The 27,530-nt window shown below is 43.9% G+C and overlaps 1 protein-coding gene across 8 annotated transcripts in view; it reads left to right on the forward strand.

Annotated features, from left to right (window-relative positions):
* The window catches only part of hivep1 (HIVEP zinc finger 1), a 330,679-nt gene that overhangs the window by 271,486 nt on the left and 31,663 nt on the right, over positions 1-27,530 (forward strand). For all 8 annotated transcript variants that reach the window (XM_070880700.1, XM_070880703.1, XM_070880704.1 and 5 more), the window contains one exon: positions 1,877-1,978. In XM_070880700.1, the coding sequence (XP_070736801.1) occupies positions 1,877-1,978 (102 nt within the window). The remainder of the gene's footprint in view (positions 1-1,876; positions 1,979-27,530) is intronic.

Consider the following 27,530-nt stretch of genomic DNA (forward strand, 5'->3'; position numbering starts at 1 on the left):
ACTTGTCGGGACACAGCGATTCCGGTACTATGCTCACGGATGCACCAGTGTCGATTTCCATGGGTATCCTGGTTCCTGCAACATCTACTTGGATGACGATACATTGCGAATCGCTGTTAAATACCCGCGTGGTCCTGATGATGTGTTTCTCCAGAATCTCCTCGTCCTGTTGCTTCTCTTCAATGCTGTGTAGTCTCTGCCGATTTCTACTTATAGCATTGAAAGTTGATTTACTCTTCAGTCGGCATGCCTTCGCAAGATGCCCAGTTTTCTTGCAGAAGAAACACTCTGCCTTCACATATGGACAGCTTTGAGTGATGTGTTGTCCCAGGCACCAATAGCATGACTTCAATTTACTGTTACCCTGGCCAGTTGGTGGGGCTCAGCTGCCTTTTACTTTTAATCTTCAGGTTGTCTGCCATATCCATCGACATAACTGTCTGACAAGCTAAATCAAAAGTCAAGTTGGGGGTTGTCAACAACTTTTTTCTGATTTCTTCATTTTTCATCCCACAAACAAAGCGGTCACGCAATACAATTTCCAAGGGCTCAGGACTGTAGTGCTGTTCTACCTTGGTTAAAATCTCCATCAGTTGCTTGTCCTTGACGGGGCCTGCACCTTTTTTCAGGGTTTCATACACCTTGGGTCAAGAAAATAGCCCGTTTCCTTTCTAACACCACACGATTACGGTTTTCATCATCGGGGATTTCGACAATACTATTCGCAGTGAAAACATTTCTAGCTGCTCCACATACGCTCCGAATGACTCTTGATCACGATGGAACTCACCCAAGCGCCCTATTATTTCCATAGGCGCAGCCATCTGGACTCTGACAGTTCAGCTAAGTGAGCTTGACATTTACCTTGGATTTTTAGCTCTTCTGCAAAACAAAGAACCTCTCAAAGTATCTCTGTCAGTTGGCTGAATCATCCACCAACAAAAATTTCAGCTAGGGAATCCGATTATCCTATCCTCATTCGCCAATGTGATATATTCTTTACAACATCACAGCACACTCAGACTACAAGATGGCTCTACAGGAAATTGACAGGCGACCTTGTCACATGATGCTTTTATTGTATTTACAGCAGCTGTTGCATTACCACAGTAGTCCACTAGGTGGAGCTCTATATTCCAGCACCAGAGCCTAGACGGTGAATGTTGATGAGCTGTGAGGAGCATCAGTCCTGTTCTTACCTCAAATACAGAGGCATACTTTTCAGCAGACCGATAATAGGGATCCTTGGACTCAAGACATGAGTTGTCAGCACCGGTTGTTGCTAGCTTGCTTGCTTCCTACCCTCCTAACTATCTTACATTTTCCTTTGAAAACCATACATGCAACACCAGAATGGAGCTGTAAAAGTGTTACAGCAAAGTGGAGCTATGTTCTAACACCTGAATGAGAGGCAGCCTGGCAGCCTTCACTTTGTAGATTTCAAGACTTAGCGGAGTTTACTGCTCTAATTCATTTTTGCCCAGGATCTGAAATCTATGGCACTGCACTTCTTATCTCCCTCAGTCTTTTCTTCCTTCCACATCTGCAGAATTCTAAAACCCAAGCTTGGTGACAACTGATCACTACTTCCCGATTTGGCTCGTCTTTTAACCTTGACTTTTCAACAAAAATAGGACTGATGATTTTGAAGGGTGTTACTTCCTATAGTGTTTATACCAAGGTTTTTATTATTGGTTTTGTACTGGAGTTAGCTATTGAATTTTTGATAAAATGTACATTGAAGATTACCTCAATTAGCAGATTTGCTGGGATGTATAACCAAGTGACTGACTTGAATTGCACCATATGAGGCTAAAGAAGGATGCTATCGCTCCAATAAAAGCTGCTCTAGCTGGTATTTTACTTGTTTTCAAAGGAAACTTGACCAAGCACATGAAGTCCAAGGCTCACAGCAAGAAGTGCATGGAAATGGGAGTGGCAGCTGCTACATTTGATGATCAAGACACTGATGAGTCAGGTATGGACATACTGTACTAGGGCCGATTTTAATGCAGTGGAACCCAGGTGAGAAGGTAGTTAAAATAACCACAGTAACTCCGATCCCACTGCCTTCCCGGTGGTTGCAATTTTATCCTGCTTTTTTGAGCAGATGGGTTGGAAACCAGCTGGAAGGCAGCGGGTTCCTTCCTCAAATATGCAAATCAACCTCTGATTATGTCATCGGGGTCCAACTACAATTTTAACCCGAGGCCTGCTCGGGGAAGCCATCGTGGCTTCCCGGCCGGCTCGTCGGCTGGCCAACCTGATCCGGGGCCAGAAGAGGCTCAAAGGTACGTTATTTTTAATCTGTTTCCTTATGGGCCACGAGGAGTAGGACCTCTCTTCGGGCCTCCCCAAAGAAACCATGGGCCTACCCTGCCCTGGGTTTCCTTCACTCTCACCCGATCAAGATACGCTCCTGACATCCCTCTAACCACTTAACTGACTCATGGTCAGCTAGCGCTTCACAGGAGTTCAAATTTCTTGGGCTGCATACTGTGGAGGGCTGGCAGAGCCCCTGTGAGAAAAGTTACAATGGATAATCGGGAGAACCCCCAAAATAATTCCCAGCATAGGCCAAGCTAGTCAAAAACAGAAGGCATTTCAATAGTACTTGAGTTAAAACACATTGTACATGACAGTATAATTCATTGGTATGGCTGTAGTTTGTGGCATACATGTTTGTGAAACGCTTTAGGATGTTCTAAGGATGTGATCATGCATTTTGTAAATGTAAGTTATTTCTTACAGTGTCAGCTGTGCTCAGTGGGTAGCACAGTCGTCTCTGTAGGTCAGAAGGTTGTGGGTTCAAGTCCCACTTGAGTATATAAATCTAGGCTGACGTTCCAGTGCAGTGCTGAGGGAGTGCTGCATTGTCAGAGGTGCCGTCTTTCGGAAGAGACATTAAACCGAGGCCCCGTATGCCCTCAGGTGGACATAAAAGATCCCATGGAACTATTTCAAAGAAGAGCAGGGGAGTTATCCCCGGTGTCCTGGCCAATATTTATCCCTCAATCAACATAACAAAAATAGATTATATGGTCATTATCACATTGCTGTTTCTGGGATTTTGCTGTGCGCAAGTTGGCTGCCATGTTTTCCACATTACAACAGTGACTACGCTCCAAAAGGCTTGAAAGCACATTGAGACATCCAGTGGTCGTAAAAGGTGCTATATAAATGCAAGTCTTTCTTTTATTTTATCTCGAAATGGACGTTAATGTGTTGATGAGAATTCACAAGAAAGTGACAATAACACAAAACTTTGAGGAAGAGGCTTATAAATTGGAGTTTTATATTAAAGATAAGCTTGAAGGTGGTGCCTGCTAATTCTTTTTAAGCCTTAGCATGGAACAGATGATTCATCTGGGGTAGTGATAACACAACTTTTTCTGGCAACACAGTAGATAGTGATGAGGATAGTTATAGACATCAGGTTGACATAGACAAGATGGTGAAGTGGACAGAAGCATGGCAGGTGGAGTTCAATGTGGAGGAGTGTGAAGTGATGCACTTTGGGAGGATTAATATGGAATGACAGTATACTATAAATAGCACGATTTTGAGAAGTGCAGATGAGCAACAGTGATGTCCATATACACAATTCCTTAAAGATGCCAAGGCAAATTGATAAGGTGGTTAAAAAAGAAAATGTGTTACTTGGGTTTATAAATAGGGGAATAGAATATAGAAGCAAAGAGATCATGCGAAAACTTTATAAATCACTTGCTCGGCCTCAGCTGGTGTATTGCAGACAATTCTGGGTGCTACACTTCAGGAAAGATGTAAAGGGCTTCGTAAGGGTACAGAGTAGGATTACTAGAAATGGGGGACTTCAGTTATGAGGAGAGGTTGGAAAAGTTAGGATTGTTCTTGGAATGGGAAAGGTTAAAATAGAGGTTTTCAAGTGATGAGGGGTTTTGATAGAGTAGATAGAGAAAAACTATTCCCTTTGGTGAACGGGTCAATAACCAGAGATCACAGATTTTTTAAAAAGCGTTTTATTTGTTCATGCGATGTGGGTATTGTTGGCAATACCAATGTTGCCCATCCCAAATTGCCCTTGAGAAGGTGGTGGTGAGCCGCTTTCTTGAACCGTTACAATCTGTGTGATGAAGATACTCCCAAAGTGCTTTTAGGGAGGGAGTTGCATTTTGACCCAGCAACGATAAAGGAACAGCAACATATTTCCAAGTCAGGATGGTGTGTAACTTCTCGGGGGACTTGAAGGTGATGGTGTTCCATTGCGTCTGCTGCCCTTGTCCTAGGTGGTAAAGATTGCAGGTTTGGGAGATACTGCCGAAAAAGCCTTGGCGAGTTGCTGTAGTGCATCTTAAAGATGCAGTTACGGTGTGGCGCTGGTGGAGGGAGTGAATATTTAAGATGGTGGATGAGGTGCCAATCAAGCAGGCTGCTTTGTCCTGAATGGTGTTGAGCTTTTTGAGTGTTGTTGGAGCTGCACTCATCCAGGCAAGTGAAGAGTATTCCATCACACTCCTGACTTGTGTCTTGTAGATGGTGGAAAGGCTTTGGGGAGTCAGGAGGTGAGACACTCGCCACAAAATACCCAACCTCTGACCTGCTCTTGTTGCCACAGTATTTATGTGGCTGATCGATTAGGTTTTTAGTCAATGGTGACCCCCAAGATGTTAATGGTGGGGGATTTGGCAATGGTAATGCCGTAGAATGTCAATGGATGGTGGTGACACTCTCGTTTGTTGGAGATAGTCATGGCTGGCACTTGTGCAGCGCGAATGTTACTTGCTACTTATCAGCCCAAGCTTGAATGTCGTTCAGGACTTGCTGCTTGCGGGCATGGACTGCTTCATTATCTGAAGAGTTGCAAATGGAACTGAACACTGCAATCACCAGTGAATATCCCCACAGCTGACTTTATGATGGAGAGAAGGTCATTGGTGAAGCAGCTAAAGATTGTTGTCCCTAGGACACTGCCCTGAGGAACTCTTACAGTGATGCCCTAGGGCTGAGATGACTAACCTCCAAAAACCACAACCATCTTCCTTTCACAAAAGAGCCACAGGGAAGATGAAGAGTAATGTTTTCACTCAGAGTTGTCAGGATCTGGAATGCTCTATCTGAAAAGGTGGTGGAAGCTGATTCCACAAATGATTTTAAGAGGGAATTGCGAACAAAAAGTGGGGAGGGGTGGGGGTGATGGGACTAAGCCGAGTGGCCTCCATCAGTATGTAAGTTTCTACAAGTCTGCAAAGCGATTTCTGAAAAAATGTGAGCCTAAATTCATGCAAGTTTGCTAATTCTTGTGGTGCAACTTGTCGAGTATGTGTTTATATGGACTGACTCCACAAATTTGTTTGTAATTATAATTACACTACTAAGTTTTTTTAATTTGTTGGCATCGCTGGCCAGCATTTATTGCTCATCCCTGATGCTTGTCCTTGAGAAGGTAATGTTGAGCCGCCTTCTTGAATGGCTACAATCCTTGTGGTGAAGGAGCTCCCACAGTGCTATTAGGAAGGGAGTTATTTTGACCCAGCTCAATGAAGGAACGGCGATATATTTCCAAGTCAGGAAGGTCTGTAACTTGGAGGGGAACATGTGGTGATGATGCTTCCATATGCCTGCTGTCCTTGTCCTTCTAGATGGTGGAGGTCGCAGATTTGGTAGGTGCTGCCTCAGATGCCTTGGCGAGTTCCTGCAGCGCATATTGCAGATGGTCCACACTGCAGCCACGGTGAAGGAGGGAGTCAGTGTTGAAGGTGCTTTGTCCTGCATGGTGTCGAGCTTCTTGAGTGTTCTTGGAGCTGCAAGTGGGGAGTATTCCAGCGCACTTCTGACACCTTGTAAATGGTGGAAAGGCTTTGGGGAGTCAGGAGGTGAGACACTCGCTGCAGAATACCCAGCTTCTGACCTGCTCTTGTTGCCACAGTATTTATATGGCTGGTCCAGTTAGGTTTCTGGTCAATGGTGACCCGCAGGATGTTGATGCTGGGAGATTCGGCAATGGTAATGCCGTTGAATATCAAGGGGAGGTGGTTAGACTCTTGCATGTTGGAGATGATCATTGCCTGGCACTTGTGTGGCGCGAACATTACTTGCCACTCAGCAGCCCAAGCCTGAAAGTCGTTCAGGTCTTGCTGCATGTGAGCATGGACTGCTTCATTTTCTGAGGAGTTGCGAATGGAACTCAACACTGTGCAATCATCAGCGAACATCCCCACTTCTGATCTTATGATGGAGAGAAGGTCGTTGATGAAGCAGTTGAAGATGGTTGGGCCTAGGACACTGCCCTGAGGAACTCCTGCAGCAATGTCCTGGGGCTGAGATGATTGTCCTCCAACAATCACAACCATCTTCCTTTGTGCTAGGTATGACTTCAGCCAGTGGAGAGTTTTCCCCCTGATTCCCATTGATTTCAATTTTACTAGGGATCCTTGATGCCACACTCGGTTAAATGCTGCCTTGATGTCAAGGGCAGTCACTCTCACCTCACCTCTGGAATTCAGCCCTTTTGTCCATGTCTGGATCAAGGCTGTAATGAGCTCTGGAGCCGTGTGGTTCTGGCAGAACCCAAACTGAGCATCGGTGAGCAAGTTATTGGTGAGTAAATGCTGCTTGATAGCACTGTTGATGACACCTTCCATCACTTTGCTGATGATTGAGAGTAGACTGATGGAGCAGTAATTGGCCGGATTGGATTTGTCTTTTTATGGACAGGACATACCTGGAACAGCTGGGCAGTTTTCCACATTGTTGGGTAGATGCCAGTGTTGTAGCTGTACTGGAACAGCTTGGCTAGAGGCTGGAATGTTGTTGGGGCCCATAGTCTTTGCTGTATCCAGTGCGCTCAGCCTCTTCTTGATATCACATGGAGTGAATCGAATTGGCTCAGTGCTGGAACCCCAGCTATTTACAATATACATTAATGATTTGGATGAGGGAATTGAGTGTAATATCTCCAAGTTTGCAGATGACACTAAGCTGGGTGCCGGTGTGAGCTGCGAGGAGGCCGCTAAAAGGCTGCAGGGTGACTTGGACAGGTTAGGTGAGTGGAAAACGCATGGCAGATGCAGTATAATGTGGATAAATGTGAGGTTATCCACTTTGGTGGCAAAAACATGAAGGCAGAATATTATCTGAATGCGGCAGATTAGGAAAAGGGGTGACATGGTACATCAGTCATTGAAAATTGGCATGCAGGTACAGCAGGCGGTGAAGAAGGCAAATGGTATGTTGGCCTTCATAGCAAGGGGATTTGAGTATAGGAGCAGGGAGGTCTTACTACAGTTGTACAGGGCCTTGGTGAAGCCTCACCTGGAATATTTTGTTCAGTTTTGGTCGTCTAATATTGAGGGAGTGCAGCGAAGGTTCACCAGACTGATTCCTGGGATGGCAGGACTGACATAAGAGGAGAGACTGGATCAACTGGATGAGAGGGGATCTCATAGAAACATATAAAATTCTGACGAGACTGGGCAGGTTAGATGCAGGAAGAATGTTCCCGATGATGGGGAAGTCCAGAACCAGGGGCCATAGTCGAAGGATAAGGGGTAAGCTAGTTAAGACAGATGAGGGGAAACTTCTTCACTCAGAGAGTTGTTAACCTGTGGAATTCCCAACTGCAGAGAGTTTTGATGCCAGTTCATTGGATATATTCAAGAGGAAGTTAGGTATGGCTCTTACGGCTAAAGAGATCAAGGGGTATGGAGAGAAAGAAGGAAAGGGGTACTAGGTGAATGATCAGCCATGATCTTATTGAATGGTGGTGCAGGCTCGAAGGGCCGAATGGCCTACTCCTGCACCTATTTTCTATGTTTCTATGTTTGAGCTGCTATGTCTGTTCTGACTATATCCCATTCAGCAAGGTGGTAGTGCCAAACAATACGATGGAAGATGTCTTCAGTGTGAAGACAGGACTTTGTCTCCATAATGACTGTGCGGTGATCACTGCTGCCAATGCTGTCAAGGACAGATGCATCTGTGACAGGTAGATTGGTGTCGAGGTCAAGTAGGTTTTTCCCATGTGTTGGTGTTCTCACCACCTGCTGCAGGCCTAGTCTGGCATATATCTCCTTCAGGATTCGGCCAGCTCGGTCAGTAGTGGCACTACTGAGCCACTGTTGGTAATGGACATTGAAGTCCCCCACCCAGAGTACATGCTGTGCTCTTGCTACCCTCAGTGCATCTTACCACTTACTGCCCTTCCTTAGTTGATGAATCAGTACTCCTCCATGGTGTTCAACACTGATTCATCAGCTAAGGGAGGGCAGTTAGGGGTAATCAGCAGGAGGTTTCCTTGCCCATGCTTAACCTGAAACCATGAGACTGCATGGGGTCCGGAGGACTCCCAGGGCCACTCCCTCCCAACTGTATACCACTCAGCCGAGACCTCGGGTGGGTCTGTCCTGCCGGACATATCCAGGGATGGTGACAGGAGTCTGGGACATTAGCTGAAAGGTATGATTCTGAGTTTGACTATATCAGGCTGTTGCTTGACTAGTCTGTGGGACAGCTCTCCCAACTTTGGCACAATTCCCCCGATGTTAGTGAGGAAGACTTTGCAGGGTCGACTGGGCTGGATGTGTCACTCACAGAATCATAGAAATTTACAGCCATTTTGGTTCATCGTGTTCCTGCTGGTCGACAAAGAGCTATTAAGCCTAATCCCACTTTCCAGCTCTTGGTCCGTAGCCTTGTAGTTACAGCACTTTTTTCAGTGCCAATCCAAGCAAAAAGTGGTGAGGGTTTCTGCCTCTACTGCCCTTTCAGGCAGTGAGTTCCAGACCCCCACCACCGTCTGGGTGAATAGAAATTCCCCCTTATATCCCCTCTAAACCTCCTACCAATTACTTTAAATCTGTGCCCCCTGGTTGTAGACCCCTCTGCTGAGGGAAAGAGGTCTTTCCTACCCACTCTACCAAGGCCCCTCAATTTTATACAGTTCAGTAAGGTCTCTCCTCAGCCACCTCTGTTCCAAAGAAGACAAACCCAACCTATCCAATCTTTCCTCATAGCTAAAATTCTCCAGACCAGGCAACATCCTCTGTACTCTCTCCAGTGCAATCACATATTTTCTGTAATGTAGTGACCAGGACTGCATGCAGTACTCTAGCTGTGGCCTAACTAGTGTTTTATACAGTTCAAGTGTAACCTTCCTGCTCTTGTATTCCATGCCTAGACTAATAAAGGCAAGTATTCCATATACCTACTTAACCATCTTATCTATCTGGCCTGCAACCTTCAGGGATCTGTGGACATGCACTCCCAAGGTCTCTTTGTTCCTCTACACTTCTCAGTATCCTACCATTTAATGTGTATAGCTTTGCCTTGTGCACCTTCCCCCAAATGCATTACCTCACAATTCTCCGGATTGAATTCCATTTGCCACTGTTCTGACCAGTTCATTAATATCTTCCTGCAGTCTACAGCTTTCTTCTTCATTATCAACCATGTAGCCAATTTTTGTATCACCTGCAAACTTCGTATTCATACCCACTACATTCAAGTCTAAATCATTGATATATACCACAAAAAGTAAGGGACCTAGTACTGAGCCCTGCAGAACCCCACTGGAAACAGCCTTCCAGTCATAAAAATGCCCTTTGCTTCCTGCCCCTGAGACAATTTTGGATCCAACTTGCCAGTTTGCCTTGGATCCCATGGGATTTTACTTTCATGATCAGTCTGCCATGTGGGACCTTATCAAAAAATACGTCATTCCCTATAGATCTCCTCTGTCTGCCTCCTTTGTGTCTCAGCTGCTTGTGATACTCCCTTGCTCCTGATGCGTCACTAGCTTTTCTCAGGATTGTGTCCAGCAACCATGTGTACAACGCTTGGCTAAACTTTTCTGGCAGGTATAGGTCTGTTAAATTTCTGATCACAGGTAACATTTCATGTTGCACATTATCAAATAACAGCATTCCCTCCGATCTCGTCACCAACCCGCTGGGCAGACCTTCAGTAAGGAGGGGGCAAGTAATTGGTGGTAGTGTTGTTGGTCCTGGGGTCGTGACTATAGGATGCCAATAAATCATCACTGCTGGACCTGAACACTTTCTCTTTTCCTGACATATGACCCATTCTATCACTTTTAACGAGAACGGCTCCAAAACCGTGTCCCTCTCAGGGTCCAGACAATGTACTATTGCTTCTGTTCCAGGTTTAACTACCACGTGCTTTCCCAAGATTAATTCCCCTGGTTTACAATATTTAGGTAACATTTTGTTACCCATTTATCGAATAGCTTCAAGATAAACGCTCCTGACAATCGGATGCCACCCCTAGGGACTACTTTACGTAGTTGTTGTACCCTCTGATGTGGGTATGTGCTTCTGGGCCTCCTAGGGGCAGCCTTGCAGCTTGTCCTTGTAGAATCATAAGGGCGGTGGTGATCACGTTTATATACATTCTGTTGATAAAACGCATCCTAGACATTCCAGGTTTTTAGTTAGATTCTTACCATTTCTACTTCTACCGGATCATTTGCACCGTTTCTCCGGACCTTTCCCAGCTCCATTTCATTATGTCAAGTACCCATAGTATTGAAAATATTAATCCTAGTCCCCCGAAAAGTCCATCTATCAATGCATCCCTCCACTCCTTATACTCTAAGGCGTATTTTAAGGAGTAGATTACTGGGAGTATCTTAGGTTCCGCCGTCAGTCGTACCCTTATATTCTTTCAGCTGGGACCAATGTTTCCATCGGCCCCCACCTTTCATATTTATACATGTACATGTGTCACCACTGATTAACACTTCATATGGTCCGCTCCATCGTGGGGTGAATCCAGGTTTTCCTGGCAATTCTCTAACCATTACCTTCACTCCAACCTCCGGCACTGCTGCCAGGGGTTTTTGTCCCTTGATCTTTATCTTTGTCCCTTTGTCTATCTCTTACTTCCTGCTGCATTTCTTTCAGCTGTTTACTCAATTCCATCACATACTTCCTGATTCTATCTCGTAATGGTCCTAATTCTGCCCCTCCTGTAACTATCCCCTTGGGTAACTTCATTACTCATCCAGTCATTAGCTCATAGGGGGTTAATCCTGTCATTCGATTTGGTGTGGTGCATAACCTCATTCGTATCATGGGTAGCAATTCTGGCCAGGATTGTCTGGTTTCCTGTATTCAAAAACAAGTGATAGTTTATAAACTATCTTAACATACAAGTGCTCGCAATTCAAGTTCTCGCAAATCATTTTATCTCATCTCCCCCGAACGGCATTTATGTCTTTCATCAGAGAAAATAGCATTTTTAGATTGTTTCCAAACTTTTTATTTATTTTTTTTTTTTAAAAAGAGATCAGATTTTACAAATTTGCATACACTTGAACTGTAGGTTGGCATCATTGGTTAGTACCCTCATTTAACATTTTATTTTACAAGTCCTTTTGATGAAAAACATTTTTTCAATAGATCTCTGTCAGATCAACACAAAAAAAAATCTCAAACACCAAAATAGTTCTAAAGAGGCTCAATTTTAAATGTATCTCATATTTTGTTGTGCATTTTCTTAACCAGTGGTACTTTGAAATCTTTACAACAAAATTAACTCTTTACTGTTCCCATCCTAATTGCTGCTCTCCTTTTGTAGTATTTGTATTTATTTTTGAATTAAAAATGTCATTGCTGCTCCCCTTTTGTAGTATTTGTATTTATTTTTGAAGTAAAAATGTCAAATATGGTAATACTGTTTTTTAAATATTGGAATTCTCATTTATGCTTATTGGGCACAAATTTCCCCAACCCTTTTTCCGGCGCACTAAAACAAGATGTGCCGACTTTGTGTGCTCAAAACTGTGCCAAAACTTACTCACAATTCTGGCCGCTCTGCTGTGTGTCCCGGGTCCTGGCGTATATAGTGCAGTGGGGGGGCGGAGCTACAGCCCTGTGCTGAAAACAGTGCCGGCAGCTCTCCTCATGCATGGTGGAGTAGCTCCTTGCCCTTCCAGTGCGTCCTGCAGGTTGTGAACGGCACTCGATGCTCGCTGCCTCTATCCCTGGCCGAAGGGTCAACCCGATATTCGCCGTCCCTATCCCTGGCCGAGCGGCCTGCTGCATAGACCAGTCGCTGCCTTCCCTGGAGAGAAGTCCAGTCCCTCGGAGAGAAGTGAAGTCCCTTGGAGAAGTCCAGTCCCTCGGAGAGAAGTCCAGTCCCTCGGAGAGAAGTCCAGTCCCTCGGAGAGAAGTCCATTCCCTCGGAGAGAAGTCCATTCCCTCGGGGAGAAGTCAAGTCCCTCGGAGAGGTCAAGTCCCTCGGAGAGGTCAAGTCCCTCGGAGAGAAGTCAAGTCCCTCAGGGGGGCCGAGTTAGGAAGGTAGGACTTAAGTTTTATTTTTTATTTATTATTGATGATTTTTATGCTTCATGAATGTTGTTGTGAAGGTGTTTAGTGCTTTGCAAGGTCCTCTCTGCTTCCCTCGCCCTCCCCCCCCCCCCATCTCTGGTTACCTGCCCTGATTTCTTAACTCTCCGCAATAGTTTTCTGTGCAGCCACAAGTGGCCGCATACGCTGGCCTAAGTTAGTTTGGAGCAACTATTAGCTATCGAAACTGGCTTAAATGGCCAAAACAGTTGATAACACACCCTTTTGAAAAAAAAACTAAACTAAAAAAAATCCGAACTCACTCACTTACACTGGCGCAAATTAAATGTGCAGAAAGGGGATTTTTAAGATACTCCCAAAAAAACGGAGCAACTCCTGGGCAAATTTGAGCCCATTATGGTCTTAAGTGATTCACAGATCACAGAATGCAAAGTACTTGTTTTATAATTATGTGCCTAACTTCTGTTTTAGAAGCTGAACATTAAAAAAAACTCCAACCCAAGTAGGTATAGCATAAGTAGAAAATCTTTTGCTCTGTAACTTCAAGATATATTTTGTGATACAGTACCTCATAAATTACATCTTTTTAAGCTTCAACTTCTGACATCGTAGTTGAGGTAAAGTTACACAGATGTGTACTTTTATTATTTTTATTAAGAAACATAGAAACATAGAAACATAGAAAATAGGTGCAGGAGTAGGCCATTCGGCCCTTCTAGCCTGCACCGCCATTCAATGAGTTCATGGCTGAACATTCAACTTCAGTACCCCATTCCTGCTTTCTCGCCATACCCAAGATTTTCCAATACAACCAAAATGTTTATCAAGGAGAATTACCTGAAATATCTCAAAATCCCAATTCAAATACTCTACTGCCAATCTTTTATTTAAAACTCTTTCACGGAGCTAGAAACTTTCACGTCATTTAACATAAGATTTTACACAAAGGAAAATGGGGGTGTTGCTTCCCCCAACCCGTAGCCTCGAGAAACCCACGCATGCTTTTTTTAAAGGCATTACACTCTCCCTTCTCCTTTCTTTATCTTATTCATAGACTACATTTATTGTCTTTCAACCCAGTGTAATCAATGATTACGTGTTTTCTTTTGACAAGTAAGTGAGCGTGTCGGAATTTTTTTTTTTTAAACGAGACCACGTATTTCTTTTACTGTAATCCAATTAGAACGTCCAAATTTCTCGGCACAAGAGCTGAAGCTTCAGTGTCGGTTCTGTTTTCTCTTTTTATTTAAATATTTTTTTTTAGCAAGGCTGAAGTTTTTATCTTTTGTTAAACAAACCCATCCTTTGTGCATTTCCTAGCTCCGTAAATCATAATCAAAATAAATCCACACCTGCGTTTCTAACTTAAAATGTAATTCAGTTCTAGGTTCACACTTAGTTAAAACTTCCCACATCTAGAACAACACTACAAAGGGTTAAAAACTTTCAGCTCTTTGTCTGAAAAAGTGGGTGGAGCAAAAACAAACACACAGCTACACCATTTTTCTTTTAAAAAAGCAGGTTTTCATTAACTCCCACATCAAATATTCCGCAGTCAAGAAAACTCCCACACAAGCACTTTCATTTAGACAGGCATTCACACCAACTTTTCATTCAACAAAGTTTATTTTCTTTTTTTTCCTGGTTCCCTTGTTTTTCTTCGTCAGTCTCTGTCCCAATCGTCCGGTCATTCTCAAACTCCTGCCTTCTATTCTTAACCTCCGTAATTGTAGGCACTGACTTCTTATCACTAATCCTGCATTGGCTGTTTTATTATTTTTCTGTTTCTCCCACCATAATTTCTGTTTGGCCGGCTCCATTTTAGGATCCCACCCATCACTTAACATAGTCATTATTAATCGGTTTCACTGTATGAAATATCACCTGTCCCTCTGCTTGGTTTCCCTTAAACCCAGAGTCGACGGCCCCACCGATATTTTCCTATCGATTTAAACTGTATTCTTAGATACTGATTGTCCCTCCCTAGAGTCAACAATCCCATCGATACCTTATAATCTCACATTTGGGCACATCTACCCCTTCACTGGATTCTGTGAACTGTCTCCAATCCCTTGGACACCTCCAACATCCGGCTGGACTAACAATACTGATTGCCTCCCTGATCTGGTTCTTTAAACCTAGAGTTTGTAAACACGACCGGTTTCTCATTTTGACTTATATAGTGAGGGATATAAAACACATTTAAATTACCCCCAAGTCTTTTACACCACAACAGACTTTTCACAGATTCAGGTACCCCACGCAACTGACAACGTTTTGTAACAGCTTACATCGCATTATGAGTGGTAGTTTAAATATACTCACTCGTGATGCTCTGTAAACACCCGTCTGTCTGTTCCCCATAGGTACCCTGCTCGCAGCGCCAATTGTTGTGGAGTATTTAAGTAACACTCGACACAAGTCTGTATGTGGAGAAAAGAGTTGTTTATTTTGCTCGATCAATCAAGGGAAACACAGCATCTACATGAGTTCAGTAACTCGGTGACCCAAACCAGCCATTCTCTCCAAGCAGCTTCGGGGCTGCTATTTTTAGACAGTCAAAATACAAACAAAATCATAAAGTTCCGCGCAGAAGCTTTCCATTTGCTGTTTCCCTGCCGCGTCACAAAGTTTCGCCTAACTATTATGATTATAAATATTAATTGGTTAATACAATTATATTGACAGCAAGCTTCGTTACCTTCCCTGTGCGCCTTTTATCTGATTAGTTACGTGCTACATCATTCTCAGGTCTGTGAACTCTTCCCCTGTTGACCGATCTGCCCTCAACCAGCTGCGGGTTCTCAATCATCCATTGTTTCCCGTAATTTCTTACCACCCCATGTGACCTAGCCTTGGAGTGTATTTTTCCCAACTCTGTTTTTTTCTTGATAAGGTAATTTATCTTCCTGAGAGTTCTAGTTTAGCATTTTCCCTGTGTTTCGTAACACGTATCTTTTTTTTCCTTTCAGCCTTGCTTATGGTTTTTAACTTTACTTAATTAGGTCCGCTTTGATTAATTAGGTTCCCGCTACTTAGTTTTTTCTCTACAATATTAAATAAATTAATCAAACTCAAAAAGGATGAGACCCTAGAATCTAGGGAAGAGGCATTACTACACATATTTAATAATTCATTAGAAAAAAGTGTAATGCCAGAGGACTGGGGGATAGCTAATATAATACCTATATTTAAGAAGGGGGATAGAACATGTCCAGGGAATTATAGACCAGTCAGCTTAACATTGGTGGTAGGAAAAATAATAGAATCCCTCCGAAAGGAGGAAATAGAAGAACATCTAGATGACAAAAATATAATAATGAATAGTCAGCATGGATTTCAAAAGTCTTGTTTGACCAACCTCATTGAATTTCAATGAGAGAGTAGCAATGGTAATGCAGTAGATGTAATTTATGTACATTTTCAAAACATACCCCAGAATAGACTGATGAACAAGGTGAGAGAATGCGGAGTCAGGGGACGAGTAACAGAATGGATAGAAACATAGAAAATAGGTGCAGGAGCAGGCCATTCGGCCCTTCGAGCCTGCACCACCATTCAATAAGATCATGGCTGATCTTCCCTCAGTACCCCTTTCCTGCTTTCTCTCCATACCCCTTGATCCTCTTAGCCGTAAGGGCCATATCTAACTCCCCCTTGAATATATCCAATGAACTGGCATCAACAACTCTCTGCGGCAGGGAATTCCACAGGTTAACAACTCTTTCACTCAGAAAGAAGTTTCTCCTCATCTCGGTCCTAAATGGCCTACCCCTTATCCGAAGACTGTGTCCCCTGGTTCTGGATTTCCTCAACATCGGGAACAATCTACCCACATCTAACCTGTCCCGTCCCGTCAGAATCTCGTATGTTTCTATAAGATCCCCTCTCATCCTTCTAAACTCCAATGTATAAAGGCCCAGTTGATCAAGTCTCTCCTCATATGTCAGTCCAGCCATCCCGGGAATCAGTCGGGTGAACCTTCGCTGCACTCCCTCAATAGCAAGAATGTCCTTCCTCAGATTAGGAGACCAAAAGTGAACACAATATTCAAGGTGAGGCCCCACCAAGGCCCTGTACAACTGCAGTAAGACCTCCCTGCTCCTATACTCAAATCCCCTAGCTATGAAGGCCAACATACCATTTGCCTTCTTCACCGCCTGCTGTACCTCTATGCCAACTTTCAATGACTGATGAACCATGACACCCAGGTCTTGTTGCACCTCCCCTTTTTCTAATCTGCCACCATTCAGATAATACTCTGTCTTCGTATTTTTGCTCCCAAAGTGGATAACCTCACCTTTATCCACATTATACTGCATCTGCCATGCATTTGCCCACTCACCTAACCTGTCCAAGTCACCCTGCAGCCTCTTAGCGTCCCCCTCACAGCTCACACCGCCACCCAGTTTAGTGTCATCTGCAAACTTGGAAATATTACATTCAATTCCTTCATCCAAATCATTGATATATATTGTAAAGAGCTGGGGTCCCAGCACTGAGCCCTGCGGCACTCCACTAGTCACTGCCTGCCATTCTGAAAAGGACCCGTTTATCCAGACTCTCTGCTTCCTGTCTGCCAACCAGTTCTCTATCCACGTCAGTATATTACCCCCCATACCATGTGCTTTGATTTTGCACACCAATCTCTTGTGTGGATCTTGTCAAAAGCCTTTTGAAAGTCCAAATACACCAGATCCACTGGTTCTACTAGTTACATCCTCAAAAAATTTCAGAAGATTTGTCAAGCATGATTTCTCCTTCATAAATCCATGCTGACTTGGACAGATCCTGTCACTGCTTTCCAAATGCGCTGCTATTTCATCCTTAATAATTGATTCCAATATTTTCTCCACCACTGATGTCAGGCTAACCGGTCTATAATGACCCGCTTTCTCTCCGTCCCTTTTTAAAAAGTGGTGTTACATTAGCTACCTTCCAGTCCATAGGAACTGATCCAGAGTCGATAGACTGTTGGAAAATGATCACCAATGCATCCACTATTTCTAGGGCTACTTCCTTAAGTACTCTGGGATGCAGACTATTAGGCCCCAGGGATTTATCGGCCTTCACTCCCATCAATTTCCCTAACACAATTTCCCGCCAAATGAGGATATCCTTCAGTTCCTCCTTCTTACTAGAACCTCGGTACCCTAGTACTTCCGGAAGGTTATTTGTGTCTTCCTTCGTGAAGACAGAACCAAAGTATTTGTTCAATTGATCTGCCATTTCTTTGTTCCATTATAAATTCACCTGAATCCGACTGCAAGGGACCAATGTTTGTCTTCACTAATCTTTTTCTCTTCACATATCTATAGAAGCTTTTGCAGTTAGTTTTTATGTTCCCAGCAAGCTTCTTCTCGTACTCTATTTACTCTTAATTAACCCCTATGTCCTCCTCTGCTGAATTCTAAATTTCTCCCAGTCCTCAGGTTTGCTGCTTTTTCTGGCCAATTTATATGCCTCTTCCTTGGATTTAACACTATCCTTAATTTCCCTTGTTAGCCACGGTTAAGCCACCTTCCCCGTTTTATTTTTACACCAGACAGGGATGTACAATTGCTGAAGTTCATCCATGTAATCTTTAAATGTTTGCCATTGCCTATCCACCGTCAACCCTTTAAGCATCATTTGCCAGTCTATTCTAGCCAATTCACACCTCAAATCATCGAAGTTACCTTTCCTTAAGTTCATGACCCTAGTTTCTGAATTAACTGTGTCACTCCATCCAAATAAAGAATTCTACCATGTTATGGTCAGTCTTCCCCAAGGGGTCTCGCACAACAAGATTGCTAATTGGTCCTTTCTCATTACACATCACCCAGTCTAGGATGGCCAGCTCCCTGGTTGGTTCCTCGACATATTGGTCTCGAAAACCATCCCTAATACACTCCAGGAAATCCTCCTCCACCGCATTGCTACCAGTTTGGTTAGCCCAATCAATATGTAGATTAAGCTAGCTGGTTTCAAGACAGAAAGCACAGAGCAGGAGTAAAAGGTGGCAGAAGGTGGGTAGTGGTGTTCCACAAGGATGGGACCATTGTTGTTCACATTTTATATTAATGGTTTCAACTTTGGAATCAAAAACACAATTTCCAAATTTGCATATGACATTAATTTGGGGGCGATAGTCAATACTGCAACAAACTACAGGAGGACATCAATAAACCTGCAGAATGTGCATCATCATCATAGGCAGTCCCTCTAAATCAAGGAAGACTTGCTTCCACTCTAAAACTGAGTTCTCAGGTGACTGTACAGTCCAATACTGGAATTACAGTCTCTGTAACAGGTGAGACAGACATTCGTTGAAGGAAAGGGTAAGTGGGGAGTCTGTTTGCTGCATGCTCTTTCCACTGCCTGTGCTTGATTTCCGCATGCTCTCGGCGGCGAGACTCGAAGTGCTCAGCGCCTTCCTGGATGCTCTTCCTCCGCTTAGGGTGGTCTTTGGCCAGTGATTCCCAGGTGTCGGTGGGGATGTTGCACTTTATCAAGAAGGCTTGAATTATGTGCAGAATGTACATATAATTGGCAAATAAAGTTCAACACAGATAAATGTGAAGGTATTACATTTTGGTAGGAAGAATAGGGAGGTCAATTATTACTTGGAGGGTGCAAGTATAGGTGGGGTAGAGGAACAAACAGATCTCGGAGTACAAATACACAAATCACTAAAAGTTGCGACACAGGTTAGCAAGGCCATAAAAAAAGCAAACCAAGCACTAGGGTTTATTTCTAGAGGTATAGAATTCAAAAGTAGGGATGTTATGCTAAACCTTGGTTAGACCTCTCTTTCCCCCCCCACTCTAGCCCCTCTCTCCCCCCTCCCGCCCCTCTTCCCTCCCGCGCACCCCTCTTCCCTCTCCCCCTCAGCCTCTCTCTCTTCTCTCCCCCCCAGTCTCTCTCTCTCTCCCCCAGCCTCTATTCTCCCCCCAGCCCCTCCTCTCCCCTCCCCCCAAAGCCTCCCTCTCTTCTCCGCCGCTCCCCCCCCCCCCCAGTCTATCTCGCTTCCACTCCCCAGCCTATCATAGAAATATAGGTGCAGGAGTAGGCCATTCGGCTCTTCGAGGCTGCACCACCATTCAGTAAGGTCATGGCTGATCATTCACCTCAGTACCCCTTTCCTGCTTTCTCTCCATACCCCTTGATCCCTTTAGCCATAAGGGCCATATCTAACTCCCTCTTGAATATATCCAATGAACTGGCATCAACAACTCTCTGCGGTAGTGAATTGCACAGGTTAACAACTCTGAGTGAAGAAGTTTCTCCTCATCTGTCTTAAATGGCTTACCCCTTATCCTTAGACTATGTCCCCTGGTTCTGGACTACCCCAACGTCGGGAACAATCTACCCACATCTAACCTGTCCAGTCCCGTCAGAATTTTATATGTTTCTATGAGATCCCCTCTCATCCTTCTAAACTCCAGTGAATATAAGCCTAGTCGATCCAGTCCTGCCATCCCGGGAATCAGTCTGCTGAACGTCGCTGCACTCCCTCAATAGCAAGAACGTCCTTCCTCAGATTAGGAGACCAAAACGGAACACAATATTCCAGGTGAGGCTTCACTAAGGCCCTGTACAGCTGCAGTAAGACCTCCCTGCTCCTATACTCAAATCCCCTAGCTATGAAGGCCAACATACCATTTGCCTTCTTCACCGCCTGCTGTACCTGCATGCCAACTTTCAATGATTGATATACCATGACACCCAGGTCTCGTTGCACCTCCCCTTTTCCTAATCTGCCGCCATTCAGATAATATTCTGCCTTCGTGTTTTTGCCACCAAAGTGGATAACCTCACATTTATCCACATTATACTGCATCTGCCATGTGTTTGCTCACTCACCTAACCTGTCCAGGTCACCCTGCAGCATCTTAGCGTCCTCCTCACAGCTCACACCACCACCCAGCTTAGTGTCATCTGCAAACTTGGAGATATTACACTCACTTCCTTCATCTAAATCATTAATGTATATTGTAAATAGCTGGGGTCCCCGCACTGAGCCCTGTTGTCACCCCACTAGTTACTGCCTGCCATTCTGAAAAGGACCCGTTTATCTCGACTCTCTGCTTCCTGTCTGCCAACCAGTTCTCTATACACGATAGTACATTACCCCCAATAGCATGTGCTTTAATTTTGGACACCAATCATTTGTGTGGGACCTTGTCAAAAACCTTTTGAAAGTCCAAATGCACCACATCCACTGGTTCTCCTTTGTCCTTATCTCTCTCTTCCACTCCCCAGCCTCTCTCTATCTCTCTCTCTCTCTCTCTCCGTCCCCCTCCAGGCTCTCTGTCTCCCTCCCCCCCCCCCCCCCAAGCCTCTCTTCCCCCCACAGCCTCTCTTTCCCCATCTCCTCCCACCCAGCCTCTCTCTCCCTCCAGCCTCTCTCTCTTTCCCCCCCCCCCAGTCTCTCACTCTCTCTTCCCCCACCCCAGCCTCACTCCCTCGTCCCCCAACCCCCCCCCCAGCCTCTCTCTGCCATCGGGCCCAGAACTGCCTGAATCGGGCCATCGGCCCCTCCTCGCCACCGCTATCGGGCCTACGCCAGCTGCTCGTGGGCTCAGGACCGCCGACATCGGGCCCACGCCATCAGTCGGGAAGAGGGGGCAGAGCTTGAGAGGAGGTGGGGCTTGTCATCTGTTGGTCAAAATAGTGCAGTACAGGCGAGACGAGGGGGGCGGGGCGGCGGAGGGGCTGGACAGATGCCTGTCTGTCAAAAAAAAGTGCAGTACAAATAGTTACATCGGATTTAAAAGGTCTTGTTGGTGTCCGCAGGCTGAGTTGGGAGCTAGAAGTTGAGAGACCCTTGAATGAGCGGGGCATGTCTGGGGTGGAGGAGCATGGACTGGCACACATAAAGTGTGGGCAGTGTCAAGTAGTGAGGCTCACATGAAGGCACTGCAAGGATAATGTGTAACAGGTACTCACCCTGACGACCTAGTCAGGTCATTGAATTTCTTCCGACATTGAGTCGCGGTCCTGTGCAATGTGTTGCGGGCAGAGACGCACTGTGCTACCTCCCACCACAGCCTTCTGAACATTTTTGAGGATGGCCTTCGTCACCCTCATCTTGGCGCCGTTCCACGGCCTCCAGGAGCGCCTCAAATGTTGCGGCCGAGAAGCAGTGTGCTCTTTCTCGACCTGCCTCCGCATCCATCCTCCTGGTCTCGGGTGAGTGAGAGTCTATAAGTGCTTATACTTATACTTAGTGGTTATACTTAAGTTGCCCATCTCGGAGTTCTGCACATGGGCACTGAATCTGCCAAATTTACCGACAAAACTTTTGTTATCGCCTCCCATCCCCAGCTGTAGTGTGCAACGGTTGATTCAGCCTCCTGTCAGCTCCTTGCCCGATTCTGATGAATATCTGGGCAGAGGGTACAAATGTTTTCAAGTCGCGGTCGAATTTCTCCCATCTTGTCTTCACCTGAACAAACAAATCTCTTCAATAATTGGTTAACTTTTTTTTTAAGTGCTGGTAAAGTGTTAATTCGTGTTTTGGTATGAAGGTACATTGAATCATTCTTCATCATCATCATCATCATAGGCAGTCTCTCGGAATCGAGGAGGAATTACTTCCACTCTTAAAATGATTCCTTAGGTGGCTGAACAGTCCAATACGAGAACCACAGTCTCTGTCACAGGTGGGGCAGATAGTTGTTGAGGGAAGGGGTGGGTGGGACTGGTTTGCCGCATGCTATTTCCACTGCCTGCGCTTGTTTTCTGCATGCTCTCGGCGATGAGACTCGAGGTGCTCAGCGCCCTCCTGGATGCTCTTCCTCCACTTAGGGCGGTCTTTGGCCAGGGACTCCCAGGTGCCGGTGGGGATGTTGCACTTTATCAGGGAGGCTTTGAGGGTGTCTGTGTAATGTTTCCTCTGCCCACCTTTGGCTTGTTTGCCGTGAAGGAGTTCCGAGTAGAGCGCTTGCTTTGGGAGTCTTGTGTCAGGCATGCGAACAATGTGGCCTGCCCAGTGGAGCTGATCAAGTGTGGTCAGTGCTTCAATACTGGGGATGTTGGCCTGGCCGAGGACGATAATGTTGGTGCGTCTGTCCTCCCAGGAGATTTGAAAGATCTTGCGGAGACATCGTTGGCGGTATCTCTCCAGCGACTTGAGGTGTCTGCTATACATGGTCCATGTCTCTGAGCCATGCAGGAGGGCAGGTATTACTACAGCTCTGTAGACCATGAGCTTAGTGGCAGTTTTGAGGGTCTTCAAACACTCTTTTCCTCAGGCGGCTGAAGGCTGCACTGGCGTACTGGAGGCGGTGTTGAATCTCGTTGTCAATGCCTGCTCTTGTTCATAAGAGGCTCCCGAGGTATGGGAAATGGTCCACATTGTCCAAGGCCGCGCCGTGGATCTTGATGACTGGAGGGCAGTGCTGTGCGGCGAGGACAGGCTGGTGGCGGACCTTTGTCTTACTGATGTTTAGACGCGTCTGAATTTCTCCCACCTTGTCTTCGCCTGAACAAAAAAACCTCTTCAGTAGTTGGTTAACTTTTTTTTTGTGCTGGTAAAGAGTTAATTGGTATTTTGGTATGATGGTATATTGAATCATTACAAGATCAGTGACTGACTTTTCTATTTACATTGGGATTTCAAATTAGTGAAGCATTAGCAAATACTTTCCAATTCACAGTTGTTGTTAAAAACATTCCTTTTCCTATCTCTTTGATTGTTGGAATGCAGCCTGTCACACAGTGTTCGACTTCAATGTTAGGAATCTGAATATTAGTGCTTGAGATGTATGAACTTCATGAGAGGCAGGTGCAGATTGTAATGTGACACACTGGTACAGCTACAAGAATTTGTATTTTGTGAGTGTTCTTTGCCACTGATGTAGAATTTGCGATTGATGGCCTGTTGTGTAAGCTGAGTTGTGCATGCTGGAGTTGAACCCCGACTACCATCATCTTTGTTTTTATAGCATTATCAACTTCAATTCCAATAATTTTATAACAGTTTAGAGAAAGGCTACAGCTCTGATGGTGAATGCTTTCAGCCAATAGAGAAGAAGATTTCTACTATTTTAAAACTTATTTTTAAACCACCACTAATGGTCCTATTTATAGTCTTTAGACACTGCCATTAAACAATTACTACAGTACAATTACTGCTGGTTGCAAGTGTTCAAAAACCTCAGAGAATTATATTTTGTTCACACTTTTGGTAGGCAAATAGAACATTGTGCATTTTCTCATAGGCTGTGATCCAAATGTTTGATTGCAGTTGAAACTCATTAATTTTCCTTCCTTTTGTCTTTTGCATTCAGTGTTTACATTTGAAGCTTTCATGATATATTTGCGGTTCTACTTCCCTTAAATATTTTTTGACCAAATAAAACTTTTATTTAAAGAAAGTATAGAAATGGAGTATTGATGCTTTGAGATTACAGAAACCATTGTAATTCAATACAATTGCTTTATGTGCTTTGTCAAATTTAATGTATCTATTTTTCTAGTTTATATAACAGTCTACTTCAACAAACCAAGCCAGGTTATCAAATCACTGATATTATATATAGTATTTCCTATTATACAGTTGTTGCTATATTTTTGTTCTCCGCATACTGCATGCAAACATGTATGATAGATTTTATTACCAAAATATGGATATTGTAGGTTTGAGCCATGAATCTAACTGGACTTATCAATTATTTCAAACACCCCAGCACTATCATACCAATGTTGCAATGTTTGCAATGAGTTTACAGTGTTGTGCATTTACTCCTCTTCGAATTAGTTGCCTAGAGCTATGTGATGTGAGCGAGTGACGGGACTAAAAATGGACCAATTACTCCTCACTGCTACCAAAGGGAGAAATAATAACTAACCTCTGAGAATTATTTCAGTAATCGAAGATGATCTCTTTCTATAGTTTACAGCGTGTGTGAAGCTATCCATTCATAATTGAAGGCCTTGAGTCACACTATTTATTGCGAGGCTAAGACATTTAAATATAAAATTAAACTGCCAAAAGTAATTTTTCCTTCAGCGGAGGCGGGCAATTGGGGTAGAAATTCCGACGTCTCGGGCCCGTACGAAGTTTCTACGAACCCAGGAAGGCATCGCAATGTGCATGCGCTGAAAACCGGCTTTTCCGATTTGTCAAGCTGGAACTTGACGGATCGTAGACATCTCGGGAGCGAGGACATTTCTTGAGCAAGATTACAGGACTTAGCATATCTTGCCCAGCAGATGTCCTCAAAAATCTTGTGCCTGATAAAAGCAGGCGCATAGCCTATTTTTACAGGCGCAAGTGTTTTAAAACATACAAAAACGCAATAAAATTAAATTATAAACACATATTTTATTGTTTAAAACCCTCCCCACTACGGTAAGTTTATTTTTAACCATAATTTTAAAAACTTTTTTTTTAAATCGGGAAAATATTTTATTTTTATACGACATCATAACTTTAATTTCAATTAATTTTAAATATGTGTGGGATGTTTTTTATTTTTTATTATTTTGTGCGTTTGGTTTTGTTGCCATTAATAGCAGAGAACTCGTAGATACGCGAGTCTCAGTGCTATTAATGGGAACCTGTGAAATACTTACCTGATTGGCTGAGCAGTCACACGTGTCTGCATCTTCTGCATGGGAAGAGAAGGCCTCCCCACCGGAATCTAGGGTGCCTCCTAGACCACCAGGTAGATTCGTAAAAATTCTCCGGCGAGGAGGCAATTGCCCGCAGGAAGACCTCGAGAGGAATTTCTGGGCCAATATTTTATTGGGGAGGAGGGGTTGTTTAGGATTACAATCTAGGATCACACTTCAGCTTAGATCTTTATCATTATTAATCCCTGGAATGCTAACAGCATAATACTTGCTTTGGAGAAGAGCACATTGAAAATTCTTATTAGTACTTCCCAGTTCGAAGCATAAACCACCGGGAAGTAGCAATGAGCCATCTCATGAGAATCTTGATCAGTATAATTTTGTTAAGGGACTTTCGATAAGTAATATGGACACTATCAGAATGGATCAAATGTTAACTTTAGAACTCCAAGAAAGCAAATTTACATGGTATAATAGGTAATTATTTGGAGCAGATTTTTGTTAAGTAATTCAAAATTCAGATTTTGGTTTGGTTCAATAGTGCCTCTATGAAAATCAGCTTAATTTTTAACCTCTATAAATAAAGTGTGCAGTTATTACATTACATAGTATTGCATTTAGCCATGGTTCAGTGCTGCAATCTCGCCTCAGAATCAGAAGGTTATGTGTTCAAGTCCCATTCCAGAGACTTTGGCTCCGATTTTAACTCCAGGTGGACTTCCCGCTCATGCCACAGTTAAAATGACAGAAGTTGGGATCATAGCGGCTTTCGGACAGCTAACTGCCCACCCACCAGGTTTCTGCTGAGCAGAATGGTCGCAAAATAAAGGTTGACAGTCCAGTGCAGCACTGATGAAGTGTTGCACTGTTGAAGGCACCGTCTTTTGGATGAGTCAGTAAAGCAGCTTAAAAGTTCCCTTGCATTAGAAACATAGAAACATAGAAAATAGGTGCAGGAGTAGGCCATTCGGCCCTTCTAGCCTGCACCGCCATTCAATGAGTTTATGGCTGAACATGCAACTTCAGTACCCCCTTCCTGCTTTCTCACCATACCCCTTTTTTTCGAAGAAGACCAGATGTCCTGGCCAAGATTTATCCATCAACCAAAACAAATTATCTTGTCATCGTCACATTGCTGTGAATACATTAGCTGCCACATTCCTACATTACAACAGTGACTTTGCTTCAAAAATGCTTAATTGGCTGTAAAGCACTTTGGAACATCTTGAGGTTGTGAAAGGCACTATATAAATGCAATTTCTTCCTTTATTTGGAATATTACTAAATTAAAAGGGTGGATGATACTTGCACACATAGACGCTTTGGAGTATAAAAATTCCTCTCATTTTAATTACGTTATTTAAGATGGATGGGCTCTAATCCCAAACTGCCCAATGGATTTTTGAAGTAATTGAATGGAGAATTGAATGGTTTAGAAATTAAACCAAGGCCCTTGTCATCTTGTTCAGATAGATGATAAGAACTTGTGGCTTTATTTGAAGAAGAATGGGAAGTTTGCCTTGTGTCCTGACCCTCATTTATCCCTCAACCCTTAACATCAAAAATTGCTGTACATAAATTACTGTTGTATTTGCCTGTATTTACTACACTGACTACACTTGAAAAGTAATGCATTGGTCTTAAAAGTAATGCATTTAAGTCTTTCTTGATTTCGAGGAACTGCCTATGACGATGAATGCATTGGTTGGGAATCAATTTGGCGCGTCCTGACGACGTTAAAGGAGACCTATTAGTGCACCTTTTTTCTTTATTTTAACAACATAAAAATACTTATCAGTTTTATTTTAACTCTAGTTTTTGCAGAAATTCCTTAAATATCAACAGCCTAAAAAAGGACCCAAATTTCCCCAGGAGTTGCTCTGTTTTTTTGAAGCAACCTGATTTTTCTGGATTATATTTTTAGTTGCAATTCTGGCCATTTAATTTGCGCCAGTGTAAGTGAATTAGTTAGTTTTTTTTAAAGTTTTTTTTCTCAAAAGGCGGCGTTCCCAGCCACTTACGCCTGTTTTAGCCATTTAAGCGAGTTTGGCCAGAACATAGTTGCTCCAAACTAACTTAGGCCAGCGTACGTTGCCACTTCTGTCCGCACAGAAAAATCTTACCTTCAGTTAAGGAATCGGCGCAAGTAACTACATTTAAAGCACCACCAAGCACCAAACAAAGCACAAAAAGTAATAAGCATTCAATAAAAAATAAAGAACTGAAGTAAATAATTAAATTAACAAATAAAGAACTGAAGTAAATCCTACCTTCAACTAAACTCAGAAGCGGCTGGCCGTGCAGGAGTCCCTTCGGCCTGGGATAGGGGAGGGAGAACGCGGCATCTGAACGGCGGGGGTGGGGGGAGGGGGAGGGGGAGGGAAGGAGAAGGCTCAACGCGGCAGGCTGGGGGGGTGGGGGGTGATGGGTGGTGAACGGGGAGGGGGATTTTTTGAGATAGAGAGAGACACACACATTTGGTCAACAAAATAACGCCACGAACCACCACGATGGATTGGTGCCTGGAGCTGTTGGTTGTTTGCCTTAGTTCGTTCAAAGTTTGCTTTTCTGGCCTCAGCCAGCTTGGTAATTCAGCTCGAGCCAGGTCCCCATCTAACTCTCCCTCTCTTGGTCTGATCCTTTGCTTTCACATGCTGC

The sequence above is a fragment of the Pristiophorus japonicus genome, chromosome 5 (assembly GCF_044704955.1).
Source record: "Pristiophorus japonicus isolate sPriJap1 chromosome 5, sPriJap1.hap1, whole genome shotgun sequence".
Classification (NCBI taxonomy): Eukaryota; Metazoa; Chordata; class Chondrichthyes; family Pristiophoridae; genus Pristiophorus; species Pristiophorus japonicus.